At 35.7% G+C, this 18,797-nt stretch overlaps 1 protein-coding gene across 1 annotated transcript in view; it reads left to right on the top strand.

The window, feature by feature from the left end:
* Window positions 1–18,797, top strand: part of snx25 (sorting nexin 25) — a 62,027-nt gene that overhangs the window by 11,611 nt on the left and 31,619 nt on the right. Inside the window, exons 3-6 of the mRNA XM_016515222.1 lie at window positions 1,849–2,065; window positions 3,763–3,935; window positions 10,290–10,476; window positions 18,364–18,434. Of these exons, the coding sequence (XP_016370708.1) occupies window positions 1,849–2,065; window positions 3,763–3,935; window positions 10,290–10,476; window positions 18,364–18,434 (648 nt within the window). The remainder of the gene's footprint in view (window positions 1–1,848; window positions 2,066–3,762; window positions 3,936–10,289; window positions 10,477–18,363; window positions 18,435–18,797) is intronic.

Genomic DNA, 18,797 nt, shown 5'->3' on the forward strand with positions numbered 1-18,797 from the left:
ATATCGATATCGGAATTATATCGTATCGACTGAAATTAAGAAATATATCGTGATATAAAATTTTGCCATATCGTCCAGCCCTATGTGTCTCATACGTTATATTCCTAGTCTTTTAATAACGTTCGGTGAAAAACCGACAGCTTTTTAATCATTATTCATTGAAAATCAGTAGTTTTGGTAAGTCAGTAAGGTTTAATTAATATTTTAGTACATGTTCATTGTTATTGCACGAAACACCGACCAAGCTATTATTGGCAATTTCTCGTTTGCTGTCAGAAAGTCAAACAGGATAGAAAAGAACACATTGGTGAGTAAATAATAATTTTTTGTTTTATGTTTCTATGAACATCCTAGCATCATAGTGACAAGTTTTTAATTGTATTTAGTTTTTACTTTTAATTTTTTATATTTATTTTGTTTTTATTTTTTTCTATATTTTTTATCAATTTTATTTTTATTCAGTTTTAATTTTGTAAATATTATATATTATATATAAATATAATATACAATAATATATTATATTATAAAAAAATATTAATATTCGTTAGTCATTGTAGTCCATTTATTCTGCCTTAATTGTATAAAAATAATATTTTTGTTGATACATGCATTTAGCATAAATTGTTGATGATCATGTGCAAAATTATGACATTTTATATCCAGAAGTCTGTATTTGTTGCTTTATCTGGTTCTTTTTCTTTTCTTTTTTGACAAGTTTTTATTTGGTTTAGTTTTTACTATTTTTATATTTTTTATTATTATTATTATATTTATATTATATCTATTTTATATTATATTTTTTGCTATATCAATTATTTTTTATTTATTTTGAATGTGCTATAAATAGTCTTTTTTATTTCCTGCAGTCACAATGAGACAGAATTTTAGGAGTTCTCCTTCTCGAATATTTTCTGTCGTGTCACTTAATAAGCAGAAGATGCCTAAAGGAAACAGCACTAGAACAGTGTCAGCGGCACTTCCTGATGCTCAGCTGGGAAAGTCAGCACATTTTATGAGGTCACTGTGGCTATAAATAGTGCTGCCTCAGCCGGGAGGGAAAATGCCTGCAAACCAAGTTTTCAATAACTGCTGCACAAAGGCTGTCACTGAAGCGTATTCAGCTCCAGATCTGCTTGTTTTGACTGTGTGAGTGGTTGTGGTGGGTGAAGGATCTTAGCGTCATTAGAGGACCGTTGCAGTCATTGCTAGTGCCATCACATTCATGCCATCTGCCACCTGGTGTTGTGTGTGTGTATGTTTGAGGAGTGGTTTGTGTTTCTTTTCTTTTCTTTTCTGCATTTAGCGTAAATAATTGATGCTAATGTGCAAAATGATGACAGTTTTATTTCTATCCATCCATATGAATTTGTTGATTTATCTAGTGGCAAGACAAACAGCAGATTCTTCATTTACACCCAATAAATACAGTGTTGCTGATTAGCTTGATTTGCTCATGACTCTATTATATTTGGTTCTCTGTTGACAGCAGGATGTTGACGGGGATGTTGTGTGCTTTATCATGCAGATAAAAAGCTGTGAAGCGAAGACATCTGCTAGCCTCATCGACTTATTTTTTTAATAGTATGTGAAATGTAGTATGTAGTATTTTTAACATTTTAAACAGCTATATTATCTCTTGACCACATTGCATGTTTAACTGAGAGAGTGACATCCAGTTAGGATCTTGGAAATAAGTGTCATAAATAGTGATCGCATTGCATTGTGGGATAAGGCATTCTGCACAGTATGCACTGGTTCTATACTAAATGCTGGTGATTCTGAAATATTGGTAAAACCGATTGTTTTCTGTATTAATCAGTGACAATCTCTCTGTTTCTCTCCCTGCAGTGTTTGACTACAGCTATCGGGACTATATTCTGTCGTGGTACGTCCCCTTGAGTCGAGATGAGGGCCAACTCTATCAGATGTTGTCTGAGGACTTTTGGGAAATGACCAAACAGCTGCGAATGCGTCTGTCTGAGGTGGATGTGGTCAACCTGGTCTGTAACGACATGGTCAAGACCCTCCACACGCACTTCTGTGACCTTAAGGCTGCTAACACAAGGTGAGACACACAGCGCTACTAGTGGTTCACTGTTACGGAGGATAAGATTGTTATTGTTATTGTTAAGAAATGTTTCTTGAGCATCAAATCAGCATATTAGAATGATTTCTGAAGGATCATGTGACACTGAAGACTGGAGTAATGATGCTGAAAATTCAGCTTTGCATCACAGGAATAAATTACATTTTACAATATATTCAAATAGGAAATAGTTCTTTTAAATTGTAATATTATTTCACAATATTACAATTTTTACTGTATTTTTGATCAGCCTTGGTGAGAATAAGAGACTTCTTTCAAAAACATTAAAAAACATTCTTACCAGCCACAAGCTTCTGAATGCTGATGTATATGTTTTAAGTGTTTTACTTCTTCCACCAAAAACACAGAGTGTTTAATGTGGTTTCTTTAAAACACCCAAATGCTGTTATCCGGATTGACAGAGCGAAAGCCTTTTCTTTCATCTTTACTCTGATAACAGCACACAGCAAATGCACCTTTGCAAAACCTTTGTGCTTGTGATTGAATTTGAAGAGCACTCTCTTGATTTTATTCATTGATTACTGATTTGTCAGTGGAAAGAAAGCCAAATGATTGCTTTATAAACACAAACACGCATACTGGAGATTCATATTTCTCAGTTTAGTCTTCAGTCTTTCTGTGTGATTCCATTTGCTTACACTCTCTCTCTGTGTGAGTGTGTTGGATGCGGATGCAGTAATGAGCGTCTCTGCTCACCGTGTCTTCATCATTGTGTGTGTCTCAGTGATCGATCTGCACAGCTCATTAGCTGAGTGGACAGGCATCTTCTGTTGCCCCTCTTTTTCTGCCTCTCATCTGTCTTCCTCCACCTGTTCTGTTTATCTGTCTCTGTCCATTTATGGAATATTTCCCCCTTCATATTTTATGGTCTTCATTTTAAATGCTTTGTTGGTGTGAATGCTTAAGAAATAATAAAATAAATAAAAATAGTATAAATAAATAACTTTATAAATAACAGTTTTGTTTTTCAGAGTGCTTTTATTGGCATGATTAGAAAATAGTATAATTATTATATATTATATTATATTATATTATAATTAAATTTTTTTATATATATATTTATTCTTCTAATAAAATTTCAGTTTCACTTTTTCAAAGTACTTTATTGGCATGATTGCTTTGCATGTTGTCAAGAAAGAAAGGAGAAAAATATAATTTTAATAAAAAAATAAAACAAAACAAGATATTAATTTGTTTTTATTTTATTAATATCTCTTGCAATTTTACTTTTTCAAAATGCTTTATTGTCATGATTGCTTTGCATATTGCCAAGGAAGAAGGAATAATATAATATGTAATGTAATGTAATGTAATGTACTATTGTTAAATTATATTATAGTTAGAGTTTAAAAATAAATCAAGATATCAATTTCTATTATTATTGTATTCTGTTAATTTCTTGCAATTTTGTGTCTTGCAATTTTATTGTCTATTTCAAAGTATTTTCAACGTATTTTATTGCCATGGTTACATATTGCCAAGTGAGAAAAAGGGAAAAAAATAGTGTTCATATAATATAATTGGATTAAAAGAAAAGAAAACAAGATATTAATTTCTGTCTCTTACAATTAAAATTTTCAGTTTGTTTCATTGGCATGATGGTTTGAATACTATAGAATCCAATAGTCTCTCTGTCTCTGTCTCTGTCTCTCCAGGCTGGAGGAAGTACCACGGCCGTTTCCGTTGCATCCGTGTCTGCGCAGTCCCGATGAGGAGCTGCGTTTCCTGCGCTGCTGCGCCCGTCTGCTCATGCTGCGTCTGCTACCCGCACGGGACGCTCGTTCATGCAGTCTGCGCCTCTTACTGGTGGAGGTCGTCGCTACTAAAGGTAACTCTCACTGAACCTGGTGCACACTGTGTGATATTTTCTATCTATCTATCTGTCTGTCTGTCTCTCTGTCTGTCTATACACACACACACACACACACTTATATGTTTGTAAATAAATAAATGCATTTATTCACACATTAAATGCATTAAATTTAATAAAAGTGACAGTAAAGACATTTCAGATATTACAAAATATTTATATTATTTATTTCTCTTAAAGGTGACATATTATGCCCCTTTTTACAATATGTAATATAAGTCTCTGGTGTCCCCAGAATGTGTCTGTGAAGTTTCAGCTCAAAATACTCCACAGATCATTTATTATATAATTTTGAAAATGCCTATTTTGAGTGGAAGCAGAAACAAGCTTTTTTTCGGGCCTGTCTCTTTAAATGCAAATGAGCTGCTGCTCCCCTTCCCCCTTTTCCAGAATAGAGCTGCACCATTACAGCTCGTATCTGCTAAAAACATCTGTTTTGGTTATGATTATCATGTTTATCGCGCTGAAATCATGCGTTTTAAACCATATGAGTTTAAACTTCAGATATAAGGTTTTCTGACCTCACACATCTGAAGCACACGGACAGAAAGCGGCTGTCACAGCATGTGAGTACTAAACTAAGTTCTCATTCACACACAAGTTTACGTTAAAAACACACGAGTTACAAAAACAGTCGGTTATGTCTGTGAAGGTAAATAATAGGCTACAATGTACAGTAGCCTAAATAAATCAATAAATCCACTGCTCTATTGTCTCTGGGACTGAGGCTGGGACTCTAAATAGTGTTCTGTGCTCGTCTGTGCAGCCAAAGACAGAACAGTTAGCATGTTTTGCTCAAACTTTCGCCATGGCATTAGAGCTGGTACACCGTTGTCGCTTGTGAAATCAAAATGACGGTGCCTTGAGTGGAAGTTTACAGATTAAGGGGCGGTAATATTATAATGAGATCCCTTTGCCACGTCACCAAGGGAGCGAAATCAGACGTGCTCGTTTTCTCACACGCTTGCAGAAAAAGGCTTACCAAAACAAAGTTACTGGGTTAATCTTTTTCACGTTTCCTTGGTTGGTAGATGCACCGGGGACCTGATTATAGCACTTAAAACCTGGAAAAGTCAGATTTTCATGATATGTCACCTTTAATACTACTTATAGATTTTTTCATTATTAATATTAGTATTACAGTTTTCACAAAAATGTTAAGCAGCACAACTGTTTTCAACATTGATAATAATAAGTTTCTGATGTAAATTCAGATTTGCCTTCACAGGAATACATTGTATATACGTTGATGTATACGTTGTAATATATCGTGATGTTATGCTCACTCTATAATAGGTGACAGAAGAAATGATAATTTTATTTTATTACCGGTATTAAACAACATAAATTCTTTTGAATTGCTAGAAAACTCTGCTGTTGGGAATATTTTTCACACATAAATTAGCTTTTGTTTGTCATAACTTTCCTCTGATGTGGTTTAATAAAGACGATCTTTCTTCAATACGGCTGAAAGCAGTACAAGACTTCGATAAGTAGAAATAATTTGCTTTCATAAATCAAAATGAGATGCAGAGATTTGGTGCTCATGTTCTACACGCTGATAAATCCCCCTCTCACAGCACAAAGCTTTCATTCACTGACAGTTTCATAACTTGAGAATGAGATTTTGGGAGAATCTTGTTTTTGGCTCGAGCTTCAGTGTCTAAACTGACATCTCTCTGCACAGTTGGATTGGACGGAGTTGATTGACTGTTCAATGCTCATCTGTGTTCTTACAATGCTGCTCTTGTGTAAGAACTCATGAAACATCTACTGCGGGTTTTTTTTTTTTTTTACAAATCATGAAATTGATTCCAGGATATTTTCGATGACCACCAGATGCAGGGCCGGATTTACCTCTTTTTGTGACATAGGCAAAACAAATTTTGGGCCCCCAGTCCCTATTAATATAATAGGCCTAATATTACCACCCAAGCAAACAAAAATATTTCTTAATCAGTGGAAACCGTTACAGTGTTTGAGAACTGAGAAAGACCATTCCATTAATAGGCGCGGCGACATGGCCACATAAGCACTTCGGGAGTGCATTATTTATCTAATAATTTTAACGGCCTGGAGTCACAAGATATTGTTCAGATGATTTGTTTCAAGACATTTGACATGTCCTGAAATCTCGTGTGTGTTGAACTAGCTCATTTTTTTACGCACCTCATCCCAAACCTTCCGTTGCAAATTCCAAAACGTCATTTTAGAGCTAAAAACAGAGGCTTGAGCCATTGATATGCAGGCTAACGCAGTTATTAATGCGGTCTAACGCAGTTATTAGAGAGAGAGAGAATGAAAGAGAAAGAGGGAGAGAGAGATAGAGATTAAGTGCATGTGAATACTTGCGTCTCTGCGTCTCTCAGCAGTATTCAGCAGCAGTGTCTACTAATAGCGAATCTTTAAGTTGAACTGCTTCAAGAACCTCGCTACTGAGAAATGTGATGTATAGCTTTTTTACAGACTTCATAAAAATTCCACACAAATTACATTTTGGGAAATTATGGCAATGCAATTTGTGTGCAATTCCGGAATAGAGATCGGCCAAAATAAAACTAAAAACCGGTTCTGATTTACAGCCGGTCGACCAGTGGATCTCTAGAACCCCAAACTTTCCCACATTGCTGATTTAAAACAAGCAGGCGGTTCTTCGAGCTCTTGCGTGGCGTCTGAACTCGCCGGTCTTGTTTTGGGTTGGTGCGTAGATAGTCTCTTCTGCTCTTTCCTGTGGTGACAGTTAGCGTTGCATTACTGCAAGCGCCCCGTTCTGAATTGATCGCCTATGACTGACTGTGTTCGTCATCTGACTGCATGAACCGAACCGTGACATCCGTACCGTGACGGTTCAGGACGAATACATGTACCGTTACACCCCTAGATCAGTCAGTGTGATACTGAGAAATGATGGATTACTGCTCAATATTAAAGAATTTTGGGTGCTCAGAAATCTCCCATCACTTACACATAATGATTAAGTAATTTCCTTTACCAAAAATTTTGAATAGTTCACCCAAAAAATTTTATTTGCTGAAAATGTACTCACCCTCAGGCCATCCAAGATGCAGATGAGTTTCTCCATGGGAACAGATTTGGAGAAATGTAGCTTTACATCACTTGCTCACCAATGGATGCTCTGCAGTGAATGGGTGCCGTCAGAATGAGAGTCCAAACAGCTGATAAAAACATCACAGTAATCCACAAGTAATCCACACGACTCCAGTCCATCAATTCTGTTAACTTGTGAAGTGAAAATATGTGTGTTTGTTGGAAACAAATCCACCAAGACGTTTTTAACTTCAAACTGTTGCTTCCGGCTAAATTATGAGTCTTCTATCCACAATATTGCTTTCTCCAGTGAAAAAGTTGTTTCATCTGAATCAGGAGAGAAATATGCACAGATCAAGAACCGTTTGCAAGTGAAAACAGTCTAAAAAATTTCTAAACAAATATGTCAGTGCATTTTGATGTGGGAGGACAACAGAGGATGAACTTTTTCACTGGCTGAAAGCAACAGTTTAAAATTAAACGCCTTGATGGATTTGTATCATACAAACGCGCAACTTTTTGCTTCACAAGTTAACAGAATTGATGGACTGAAGTCATGTGGATTAGTAGCGGTGTTTATTTGGAGTTTTAAACCGCGCACATGAGAGAGAGAGCCTATGGAAGCACCACTAATCTAAATAATATGCTTTCAAACATACTGATAAACTCACATATATTTGGATACAACACGCGGAAGTTATCAGTCGGTCTGCAAAATCATTCATCGCTGAAAATCAAAAGTGGATTTATTTTAAAGCGGTCATATGATTTCATACGATTTAAAATTTTCTATTCTCTTTGGAGTGTTACAAGCTCTTGGTGCATAAAGAAGATCTATAAAGTTGCAAAGACTAAAGTCTCAAATCCAAAGAGATATTCTTTATAAAAGTTAAGAGTCAGCAACGCCTACCTAAAACGCCTCATTAAACGCATATCAGTCATACAGCGCTCCGGACTACGAGCCCGACGCACCACCACAGAGACAAGAATGAGATGCATTCTAACATAACTGTGGCATTAAACTCAGTTAGTTAAGCCTCAGTTAAAATATTGCACATATATAGGCCATTCAGATCACTTGTTACAGTGCAATGAAATGCCTTATATCAGCAGACGATGTGATGACGATGACAATACTATCATCTATCGGCACAACCCTAGTTTGAACTCTCATTCTGATGGCACCCATTCACTGCAAAGGATCCATTTGTGAGCAACTGATATAATGTTAAATTTCTCCAAATCTTCTGTTCCCATGACGTAACAAACTCATCTGCATCTTGGATAACCTGAGGGTGAGTAAATTGTCAGCAAATTTTGGAAGCTTATGGTTTTCCCAGATCTGTGCAACTTTCCATGACTCAATGCTGCTTTTCATTCAACATTCCAACTTCCTATAATAGAGCATGGCAGTAGGTTATGGCTTTGATTCCCAGGGAATGAATGAACTGATAAAATGTATACCTTGAATGCAGAGAGAATATACTAGAGAATTGACTAAATAACTGCATTTTAAAAGATTAAAGATGCCCTATAGCTTCAGGATGCAGCTGCCAGATTAACTTCTAACCCATTTTCCTCTGTTCTGGGATTATACTGGAGGAAGCGTTTGCATCTGTTGTCTCAGACTGGCAGGTTGCCACTGTTTTTTTGTTTTTTTTTGTAAGGGAAACAGGTCAATTTAGCTCAAAGGGAATCATTTAAGATTTTAAAGGGAACTCCACCAAAAAGGGCGAGAAGTCATCCGCCGGCTCTGTCTGGCAGTAATGAGGCACTGCCTCGTGCTCCGTCTGCTGCGTCTCTGCGTTCCTCATCAGCGCTACGTTACCAAGCTCCTGAGGAGGTGTAGAGATCTCATCATAATGAGTGACGGAGGAGAGACTGACTAAAGTGTGATGAGGTTTTAAGAATAATTAGCTCTGTTCCAAAACCAACTGAAAATACACTGAAAATAATTTGGTGTAGGATTTACTTTGCTAGTAAATGTTACAAACAATTGCAAAGAAACACACTGAATTAAACATCACATTTTAAAGTAGAAAGACTGAAATAGTATTTTCTTGTAAAAACATTATTTACAGTGTAATGAGCTGCCTTTTTGCAGTGTACATAAGCAGCTACTCTCTAAGGCATTTAAACTAAAAGGAAACTTCGATAAAAGAGTGATTTGAAGTTCAGCATTGGCAGAATCTCCATATCTGACCTCAATAGCACTCCTCAAGTGAAATGCATAATAGAATTGGACTCCGAATCGATTTGTTTGTACAGTTAAGGGCAAATGAATTGATTCAAATGATTTGAATGAGTGTCTTTGCAGATGGCTGCATTTTCATGAATTAGAGTGATTGTTTCCTTCATTTCCTTTTTTTATTGTTTGAGATTTCCATTTAAATATTTTTAAAAAATATTTAATTTAATATTTTCATTTCTTTATTTTTTTTAAGTGAAATATTTAGATGCACTCTGTTTTTTTTTCTTGGTTATATAAATTGCAGTGACATTTTTTATGTTTGTTTGTTTATTGAATTTAGTCTAAATATGTATGTTCATGCAATGCTGTTACCCTAATTGAGATCTTTTGCTTTTGTCAAACAAATTAAGAAAAACAAATTTGTTTTTCACTGATTTTACATAATCAAATGCATGCTCTCGTATATAGATTTGGGAAGTATGATTATTAATTAATCATTTGTTCATCATAGTACAGTGCAAATGATCTGATTTGAATGATTCATCAGTTCATTTGAGCATATGTGCAGATGCCTGCATTTTCATTTTTTTTTTTTATTTCCTTCATTTTGAATCTTTTTCTAAATTTTAATTTAAATACTTTTTCATTTAATATTATCATTTTTTTTAAGTGATATATTTAGATGCACTGTTTTTTCTCAGTTATGTAAATTGTAATGAATTTTATTCAAATTATTTATTTTTTAGTTGTTGTCTGAATATGTATGTTCATATAATGCTATCACCCCAAATTATTTATTTTGCTTTTGTAAAATGCTTTGATAGTAAACATTAATAATATATTTGGATAGATATATATTTAGAAAGCTTATGCAGTTGCTTTTTCTGAGTAACTTCATGTGTAGCTACAGTAATTGCCTTTTTAAAAGGGTTGCTTGACTGTAGTTCAGTTATGAGTAGCTTGTCGTTTACGAAGCGTGGAAGGCAATATAATTGTGCATGTTGAGGTTGTCAGCTCACTGGGGTTGGCACAAAGTTCTCTAACTTGTTCTCTCTATCTCTCTCTCTTTGTAGTGCTAAAGCCATTGGTGGACGTGTTGAGTGATCCGGACTACATTAACCGCATGCTGCTAGCTCAGTTAGAGCACCGAGAGCAGGTGAACGAGCATCATAAGAAAGCGTACACGTACGCGCCGTCCTACGAGGAGTTCATCAAACTCATCAGCAGCAGCTCTGACATACAGTTCCTCAAACAGCTCAGGTACGAAAACACACAGCGGCCCATCAGTGCCATATCTACCATCATTCTGCATTCATTTAGTGGTGCGTTCTGTTATTGCTGATATGTAGGCTTAGGGATTTTTAGGACCCATTGAAATCAGTTTTTTCCCCCAAAATCCATGTTTTCCATTTTAATGGTTTCATTAAATTTTAATAATCAAAAAGGATGTCTATTCATTTGAATTCACAAAAACTTTCATTTTATATATATACTGTATGTGTATACTGTATGTATATATATGTCTATGTAGTGTTTATTCATATTTATTTTGGTTTTAGTTGTTGTAGCACATGGAGTAAAACTAAATTAAAGTGCCTTGGCTTCTAGCTGAAAAAAACAAACATTTATTTGAATGTTTATTTTATTTCAGGTAACAAAAATGCTTTTTTTTTTATTAATGCATTTACAATAAACCTTTTAAACAGAAATCCGAACAATTTCTTTCATTTTTTGGCAAAGAAAGTGCACAACTGAGGTTTACAGATTAAATTAAAACATGGGTGAAAAATCGCACAGTAAATTCCATCTTTATGACTGCATTTTGCGATTCCGTCCACATTTTCTGCATCGTGGAAATCATAGGGTTCTAGAGTTGAACGAACCCCGCACACTTCTCGCTATATGGTACTTTTATTTTTTTTAAAAAGTAGATTGTAAGCCGTTCAGCAGTATGTGAACTAGTGTTGGGCGATATGGTCATTTTTCAAATCGTCATATCGCCAGTCCGTGAGATCGCCGATAGACGATATTATCGTGCATGGGTGGGTGGGGGCAAGAAAGAGACTCTTTGTACTTGTCAGGCTATTTCATAACTATTTGGTGTTTTAACCCGCGCGGGTACGCGCGCGAGAGAGGGAGCCTATGGAAGCACCACGAATCTAAATAATATACTTTCAAACATACTGATAAACTAACATGTTAAATACAAAAATATTTAAAACAGCTAGTTCATATATATTCGGATACAACAGTCATACATCGCTATTAGGACCGCACGTCCTGTGACAAGTTTGCCGCATTGACGCACGGAAGTTATCAGTCTGGTCTGCAAAATCAGTCAACGGTGAAAATCAAAAGTAGATTTATTTTAAAGACCAACAGTTTAACACTAAATATTGGAAATAAACGAACATGTTAAATATAAATTATTTAAAACAGGTAAGTTCATATATTTGGAGTAAATTTTAATTAAACAGATACATCAGTCATACAGCGCTCCGGACCGCGCGCCCCATGATGAGCCCGACGCACCGCCACAGAAACAAGAATGAGATGCGTTCTAACATAACTGTGGCATTAAACTCAGTTAGTGAGGGCTCGAGACTCCTTCACCGGCTACAGGCTCCTCATTTGCGCGTGCGTGCGTGCGTGTGTGTGTGTGTGTGAAATACAGTGCTGAATGAAAAAGCGGGGCTATTTGATAATAATAGCCGAATTAAAATGGACCGCCTAATCATAATAATAATAATAATAATTATTATTATTAATACACTAATAGGAGAATGAGCCTAATATCGTCTTGACTATCGACAAAGACATCTGCTATCGTCGATACACGATACTATCGTCTATCGGCACAACCCTAATGTGAACATGCCTGTAATACTGGTCTGGCTCTGCGGTCAGCTTTTTTGACAGTGATTTAATAGGTTATTGATTAATATTATTGTGTTATCTTGAGTCAGAGTTAGCGGATGACTCACTAAATCTGTCTGGATTTTGGCTATTTCACCACATCCAAACCAATTTATTTACGTATAAAAATAGTTCTGTTGGAAAGCAATTTCTGCTACTTTCGTTCAGACAAATCACTCTTTAAAAAGGTGAACTGGAAGTCGGCACTGTCATTTGTCATTGCTTTTCAGCTTGCGGTATCAGGTCGTATCGGAGGGACATTTGTCATTTAAGGTTTGTTCTGCCAGAGTTCAGCTCTGGATGAATTATCCGTGAGTCGTGAGACAGTGACAATTAAAGACTCGGAGAAACTTTTCAGCCGTATTGATCCGCAGGAGTAAAGGATGGAAATGGATCGGGGGCGACAGGCAGGAACAGACAGACTCTGGCATTCTGAAATAAAAGCATTGTGATTATAGTGTGTTTTATTGACAGGCATTATAAAGATAGACCTTTTCAATGTGTCGGGTTTAGTTGTAGTGCTTTTTAGTAGTTATTGCAAAGGCTACTGCTTTTCAAAAGCTGTAGAGAAGCCTGCAATTTACAATGGTAAGAAAAGCCTTTGAAACCTCCATAGGAAATAGGGCTTGGAGGAAAAAGCCATCTGCCTATTGTTCAATGCCAACCATTATGGAAAAGCTGTAAAATTAATCTTCGAAAAGGAAAGTTATACTCCCAGTGTTTGTAGTCAGATTGTGCTAGGAGGAGAAAACATATTATTCAATTAAGAAGAAAGGTTGGCACAAATGCCTACTGTTATAGCTCTACAATTCTGAGCTTGAATAATATACTAAAGTTTTTTGCTAAATTAATTAGCTTATGCTAAATTAATACTTGTATATATTGGGATATAAGGATGCCTTCAGAAAAAGTAACAGAGTTGACAGTTTCAAAGTTCATTTAGCCGTTACTTGCATTGTGTTCAAGATAATTCTGTCTGTCTGTCTGTACAGACAGACATGATTTTTTTATGTTTTCAAAATAAGCATTTAATGCTTACTAAGGTTGCATTTATCTGATCAAAAACACAGTAATCAAAAACATATATATATATATATATATATATATATATATATATATATATATATGTATATATTAATTTATATTTTCATGTATATTTTTACAATTTAGATTTAATTTATATTTTAAAAAAATTCGGATTATTTTTACCATTATTTAAAAAGTTGCTGGATTTTTAATTTGTTTAGAAAAATATTAATTAGCACATTAAGTACCACATTAAACATTAAATAGTCATTATTTACATATGTTAATGAGGATGCTTTGTATTAAGAGCACTTCCTGTGATGAAACGCTTGTTGTATTCCTCAATTTGAAGTCTCTTTGGATAAAAGTGTCTGCTAAAGGATTAAATGTAAATGTAGGATGCAGACAGCATCTGTTTTGAATAGAGCGCGACCGATATGGGTTTTTCGGGGCCGATACCGATATTAGGGGGTAAAAAAGGTCGATATTCTTATCGATATATATATCGATATATCGGCCGATATTCTTTGTGTATATTATAGTACAGTACCAGCCAAAAGTTTGGACACTTTCCCATTCGAGGGTCCAAACATTTGACTGGTACTATATATAGAATATATATACATAAATTAGTATATACATAAACAGAATATATATATATACATAAACACATTTTTTGCAATGATCACTCAAATGTGGTGATCAAACACTTATAATGACGTAACAGAGATACGTAATGGAGGCAGGGCATTTAACAATAAACTTTATTATCCAAATATCCAAAATGAGTCTGACATCAGTGCACTGAACAGTAAAGTTGAAGCAACAGAGATGAGACAAACTACAGGAGCGAGGTGAGCCGCCTGGCCGGGTGGTGCAGTGACAACAATTTCTCTCTGAATGTGGAGAAGACGAAGGAGATTGTTGTTGACTTCAGGAGAGTGCGCACTCAGCATGCTCCTCTGTCCGTCAATGGTGTGACTGTGGAGAGGGTGAGCAGCACCAAGTTCCTGGGTGTGCACATCACAGAGGATCTCTCCTGGGCTGACAACACCGCAGCACTGGCCAAGAAAGCACAGCAGCGTCTCTACTTCCTCCGCAAACTGAGAAGAGCCAGAGCCCTGGCCCCCATCATGTGCACCTTCTACAGAGGCACCATCGAGAGCATTCTGACGAGCTGCATCACTGTGTGGTATGGCGCCTGCAACGCGTCCTGCCGCAAGACACTTCAACGCATAGTGAGAGCAGCTGAGAAGATCGTTGGTGCCTCTCTCCCCTCCCTCCAGGACATTTACAACACCCGTCTCACCCGCAAAGCCCTCTGCATTGCAGGTGATCCCACCCACCCAACACACAGCTTCTTCAGTCTGCTGCCATCAGGGAGGAGACTGCGGAGTCTCCAGGCCAGGACCAGCAGACTGAAGGACAGCTTCATCCATCAGACTGTCAGGAAGCTGAACTCCCTCCGGACCTTGCCCTTAGAATTGACAATAAAGCAGACTTTGACTGATATCGGCGACAGGCTCATATCGGCCGATAATATCGGCAAACGATATATTTATCTCGATATAGGGCTCTAGTTTTGAAGAATGATCCTAAATATCTTAACCCGCTTGTGGAAATGTTTCTGAATGACTCTGTGATGTGGTATTATTATTAAAAGAGATGATATCTGTACTGTCACCTTTAATAACAGCTAGAAGCTAGTAGTCTGTCAACTCTACAGTTTACCTGAGACCTTTGTTTCCATGACAACTATAAGCCTCTTGGGCTTATCTTTAGTCGCATTGACACTTAATGTCTAAACACTAAACATCTCATCAGCCAAAGAGGGTGTTTTTTTTTTAAATGGGCTCCTATTAGATATGCACAAGGGGTTAAACAGTCTTTGTTTGAAAGCTGAAAGGAAAAGGACGTTTTTTGTGTTGAGAAAATTCAGCATCTATAATTTGACCATCTCATTTCACACCAGGAAGAAACCTGAGGTCAGGTAATGAGACACAATTAAACACACAGATTTCTGACCTCGCCAGAGACCGTAAAAACAGCTCGAGTTGTGTTTGATTTAGTTTCGAAGAAGCAGAGAAAGAAAGCTTAAAGATTAGAGCTCTGAAAGCAGCTTTATGGAAATTGAATTAGTGTAAAAGCCAATAGGATGGGTAAATGTGATGCTGCCTTCAAATCTTCCTGAAAAGTTCCTGTTTAAGTGTTTGCAATTCGAAATTGTAATGTAAAGTGATTTTGATAAAATGATCACCTGGGCAGTCTTTTTGTTCTCTTTTCAAGTTGTAGCAAAGCATTTTAGCCCTATACATCTAAATGAACAGAAAATGATCTGCTTCAGGTTTGTATTTGATGTTTTATATGTGTATTTTATGATTCTTATGCTTTTACTGGGATTGATGGGACATTTAATTCAGTCTGCAAATCTGCTGCCAGATAAACTGGCTTTTTATCAGACCACAAAATACCGGTACATATAAACTAAATTGCTTAACTATTAGGAATAGTTTACCTCAAATTAAAATTTGCACCCTCAGGCCATTCAAGATGTAGATTTATTTTTTTTCCCCCCATTGGAACCGATTCAGAGTCCAAACAGTTGATAAAATCATTATAAACTGTTCATTATCCATAATAACGCTTCCTTCAGTGAAAAAGTCCATCTCCTGTTGTCCTCTCACATCAAAATCCACCCACTGTGCTTGATCTGTGCATATTTCTCTCCTGATTCAGACAAGATGACTTTTTTTACTAGAGAAAGCAAAATTATGGATAGAGGACTCTTATTTTACGCAGCTTTTTGCTTCGTTAATTGATAGACTGGAGTGGTGTGGATTGCTGTGATGTTTGATCTGTGATGATTGTTATCAGCTGTTTGGACTCTCATTCTGACGGCACCCATTCACTGCAGAGCATCCATTGGTGAGCAAGTGATGTAATGAATAAAAAACTTTCTCCAAATCTTTTCCCATGAAGAAACAAACTCACCTACATCTTGGGTGGCCTGAGCGTGAGTATATTTTTAGTAAATGTAAATTTTTTGCTGTACTATTCCTTTAACATTCACAATCCCAACTTAACTATGACCACTATCAATTTGCTTCCACTATGATTGTTTAATTGACACAATCCAGAGATTTCCACTTATAATTAAGACATTGCGTTCATCTCATAAATTCAGACGTTAATCGAAGGCAGCATGACATTTGCCCAAATTTCCATAAATATCACAAACTGTCTCATGTTGTGACATGTCATTTTTGAAGGTCACCGTCCATATCATCTTATAATACTCTCATTTGGCACCAGCTACTTGTGGCAATGTTCTCAAATTACTTGTATTTGACTTTCATGAAGCAATTTCATGCAGTCTTACTCTCAATCACGTCCTCTCTCATCAGGGGCTGTGAGAGCAGAAAGTGTGTAATAAATATTCAGTATTTCTTCAAATCGAAAGGATCCGTTTAATTAATTTTGAGTGAGTATTATTCCTCAGAGGAATTTCTCAATGAAACTCTCATTATTCAATAGCAGAGACGTGTTAGTGGAAGTGATTTTATACTACAGACAGTCTGAATTTAAAGGAAAATGTCCTTGCCTCTTGGTCGACGTTTGAAGGATCATTTTTAACCAACAGAATTGTTTACACAGACTTGATATTTAGTTAATCAGTTTACTTTGGTTCAAGGTTTCTTTGTTTAAAGTGCACAGTATGGGTACAAACTAAATTGAGATGATTTATAATGTGAGGCTTTATACAGACTGTTTAGTTAATCAGTTTACACTCGATCTTAAAGGGGTCATATGATGCGATTTCAATTTTTCCTTTCTCTTTGGAGTGTTACAAGCTCTTGGTGAATAAAGAAGATCTGTAAAGTTGCAAATAACTTTATATTGCAAAAAAGGAATTATGGTATTATTACTGTTTATTTTTCATCCAGTGGGTGGGTGCAGTACAGTGTGTGTGTGTGTGAATAGAACAGTATTCCCTCAGAAACTGAAACTCCCTCTCACCAATACATTTTAGCTCTAAACGATTAGAGATGGTACTCAAGTCAGTCATGGGTATTTCAACTATTCTTGCCACAGCATCATAAAATCACCAAATAATGTTCTTTTTAGCAGCATCATATGACCCCTTTGAAAGCTTATAACAAGACTGCACTTGATAAATGTCTTGTATACTATTATAGTGTTTATTAGTATTTTTTTATATTTCTACATAGCTTTAACTTTAAATGTTAGCATTTTTAGTATGTGAACTTAAACTTTTAGGTAACATTTTACGATATGACTGCATTTGTTCACATTAGTAAACATGAACTAACAATAAAAATACTTCTAAAACATTTATTAGTTGATGTTAATTATAACATTTAATTATTAAAATCAGAAGTTGTATCTATTAATATTTAATGTACTAGGTCACATTAACTAACAATGACTAGTTGTATTTTTATTAACTAATGTTAAAAAGATTAATAAATACTGTAACATATGTATTTCTTATTGTTAGTTAATGGATTCTAACTAATAGAAACTTATTGTAAAGTGTTGTCAACATATTTATTTCAGTTTGTTGCCAAGGCATCCTTTTCAATTTTTGAGTTTTTATCTAATATTCATATATTTCAGCTTTATTTCAGTTACCAAAAACGGTTTTTAATAGTTTTAGTTAAAAATAACAACACTGGATAAATTCATGTCATTTCACAAAAAGCAAAACATGCACGAATATAATCAGCTTACATACAGTAATTGTGTTGTATGTTTATGGTACTGTTTTATGGTGCCATCATGTGAAAGTTAAAGAAACAAATACCAGTTTTAATTTTCCAGTCAAACATCACCATTTCTCACACTTATGGTTAATTCTTAATTTCTATTGTTCACGCCTTTTTGAATTGAACCAACCAAGAAAGAAACACCTAAGAAAAAAATGACTGTGATGGCCTTCTGGCTTGATAAATAAACATTCATTCATTCAAATGTAACCCTACAATTTCATAATAATAATATGATTTAAAATTACATGGCAAAATGCTAAAAACTCTAGCAACATGCTCTAGCAACCATTTGAAGTGCTTATTTTTTTTTTTTGCATGTTTAAACCCCACTCAGATTTTCTTAAGAAAATGTAATAACTTGTGTATGTCCATATACTTCATTTCATCACTCTGCTGTCATTTTGTCTCTCTGCAGGTATCAGATAGTTGTGGAGATCATTCAGGCGACCACCATTAGCAGTATCCCACAGCTGAAGAAACAGAAAGGTAAGATGACCTTCAAAACATCGGTCAATCATATCTCTCATTATTTAGGAATACAAAACTCTGAGTTGCTGCTTTCTTCCTCTTTTTCTTAATTTTACTCGAATGATCAACTTTTAAAGGGGTCATATGATGCGATTTCAAGTTTTCCTTTCTCTTTGGAGTGTTACAAGCTGTTCGTGAATAGATAAGGTCCCTGAAGTTGCAAAGACTTAAGTCTCAAACCCAAAGAGATATTCTTTATAAAAGTTAAGACTCGTCCATGCCCTCCTAAAACGCCTCGTTTAGACACGCCCCCACATGTCTACGTCACAATGTGGGAAGATTTGCATAACGCCGCCCAAATGTTCACACAAAGAAAGAAGG

This window comes from Sinocyclocheilus rhinocerous, unplaced genomic scaffold, assembly GCF_001515625.1.
Source record: "Sinocyclocheilus rhinocerous isolate Xijiao unplaced genomic scaffold, SAMN03320098_v1.1 scaffold297, whole genome shotgun sequence".
In the NCBI taxonomy this organism is placed as follows: domain Eukaryota; kingdom Metazoa; phylum Chordata; class Actinopteri; order Cypriniformes; family Cyprinidae; genus Sinocyclocheilus; species Sinocyclocheilus rhinocerous.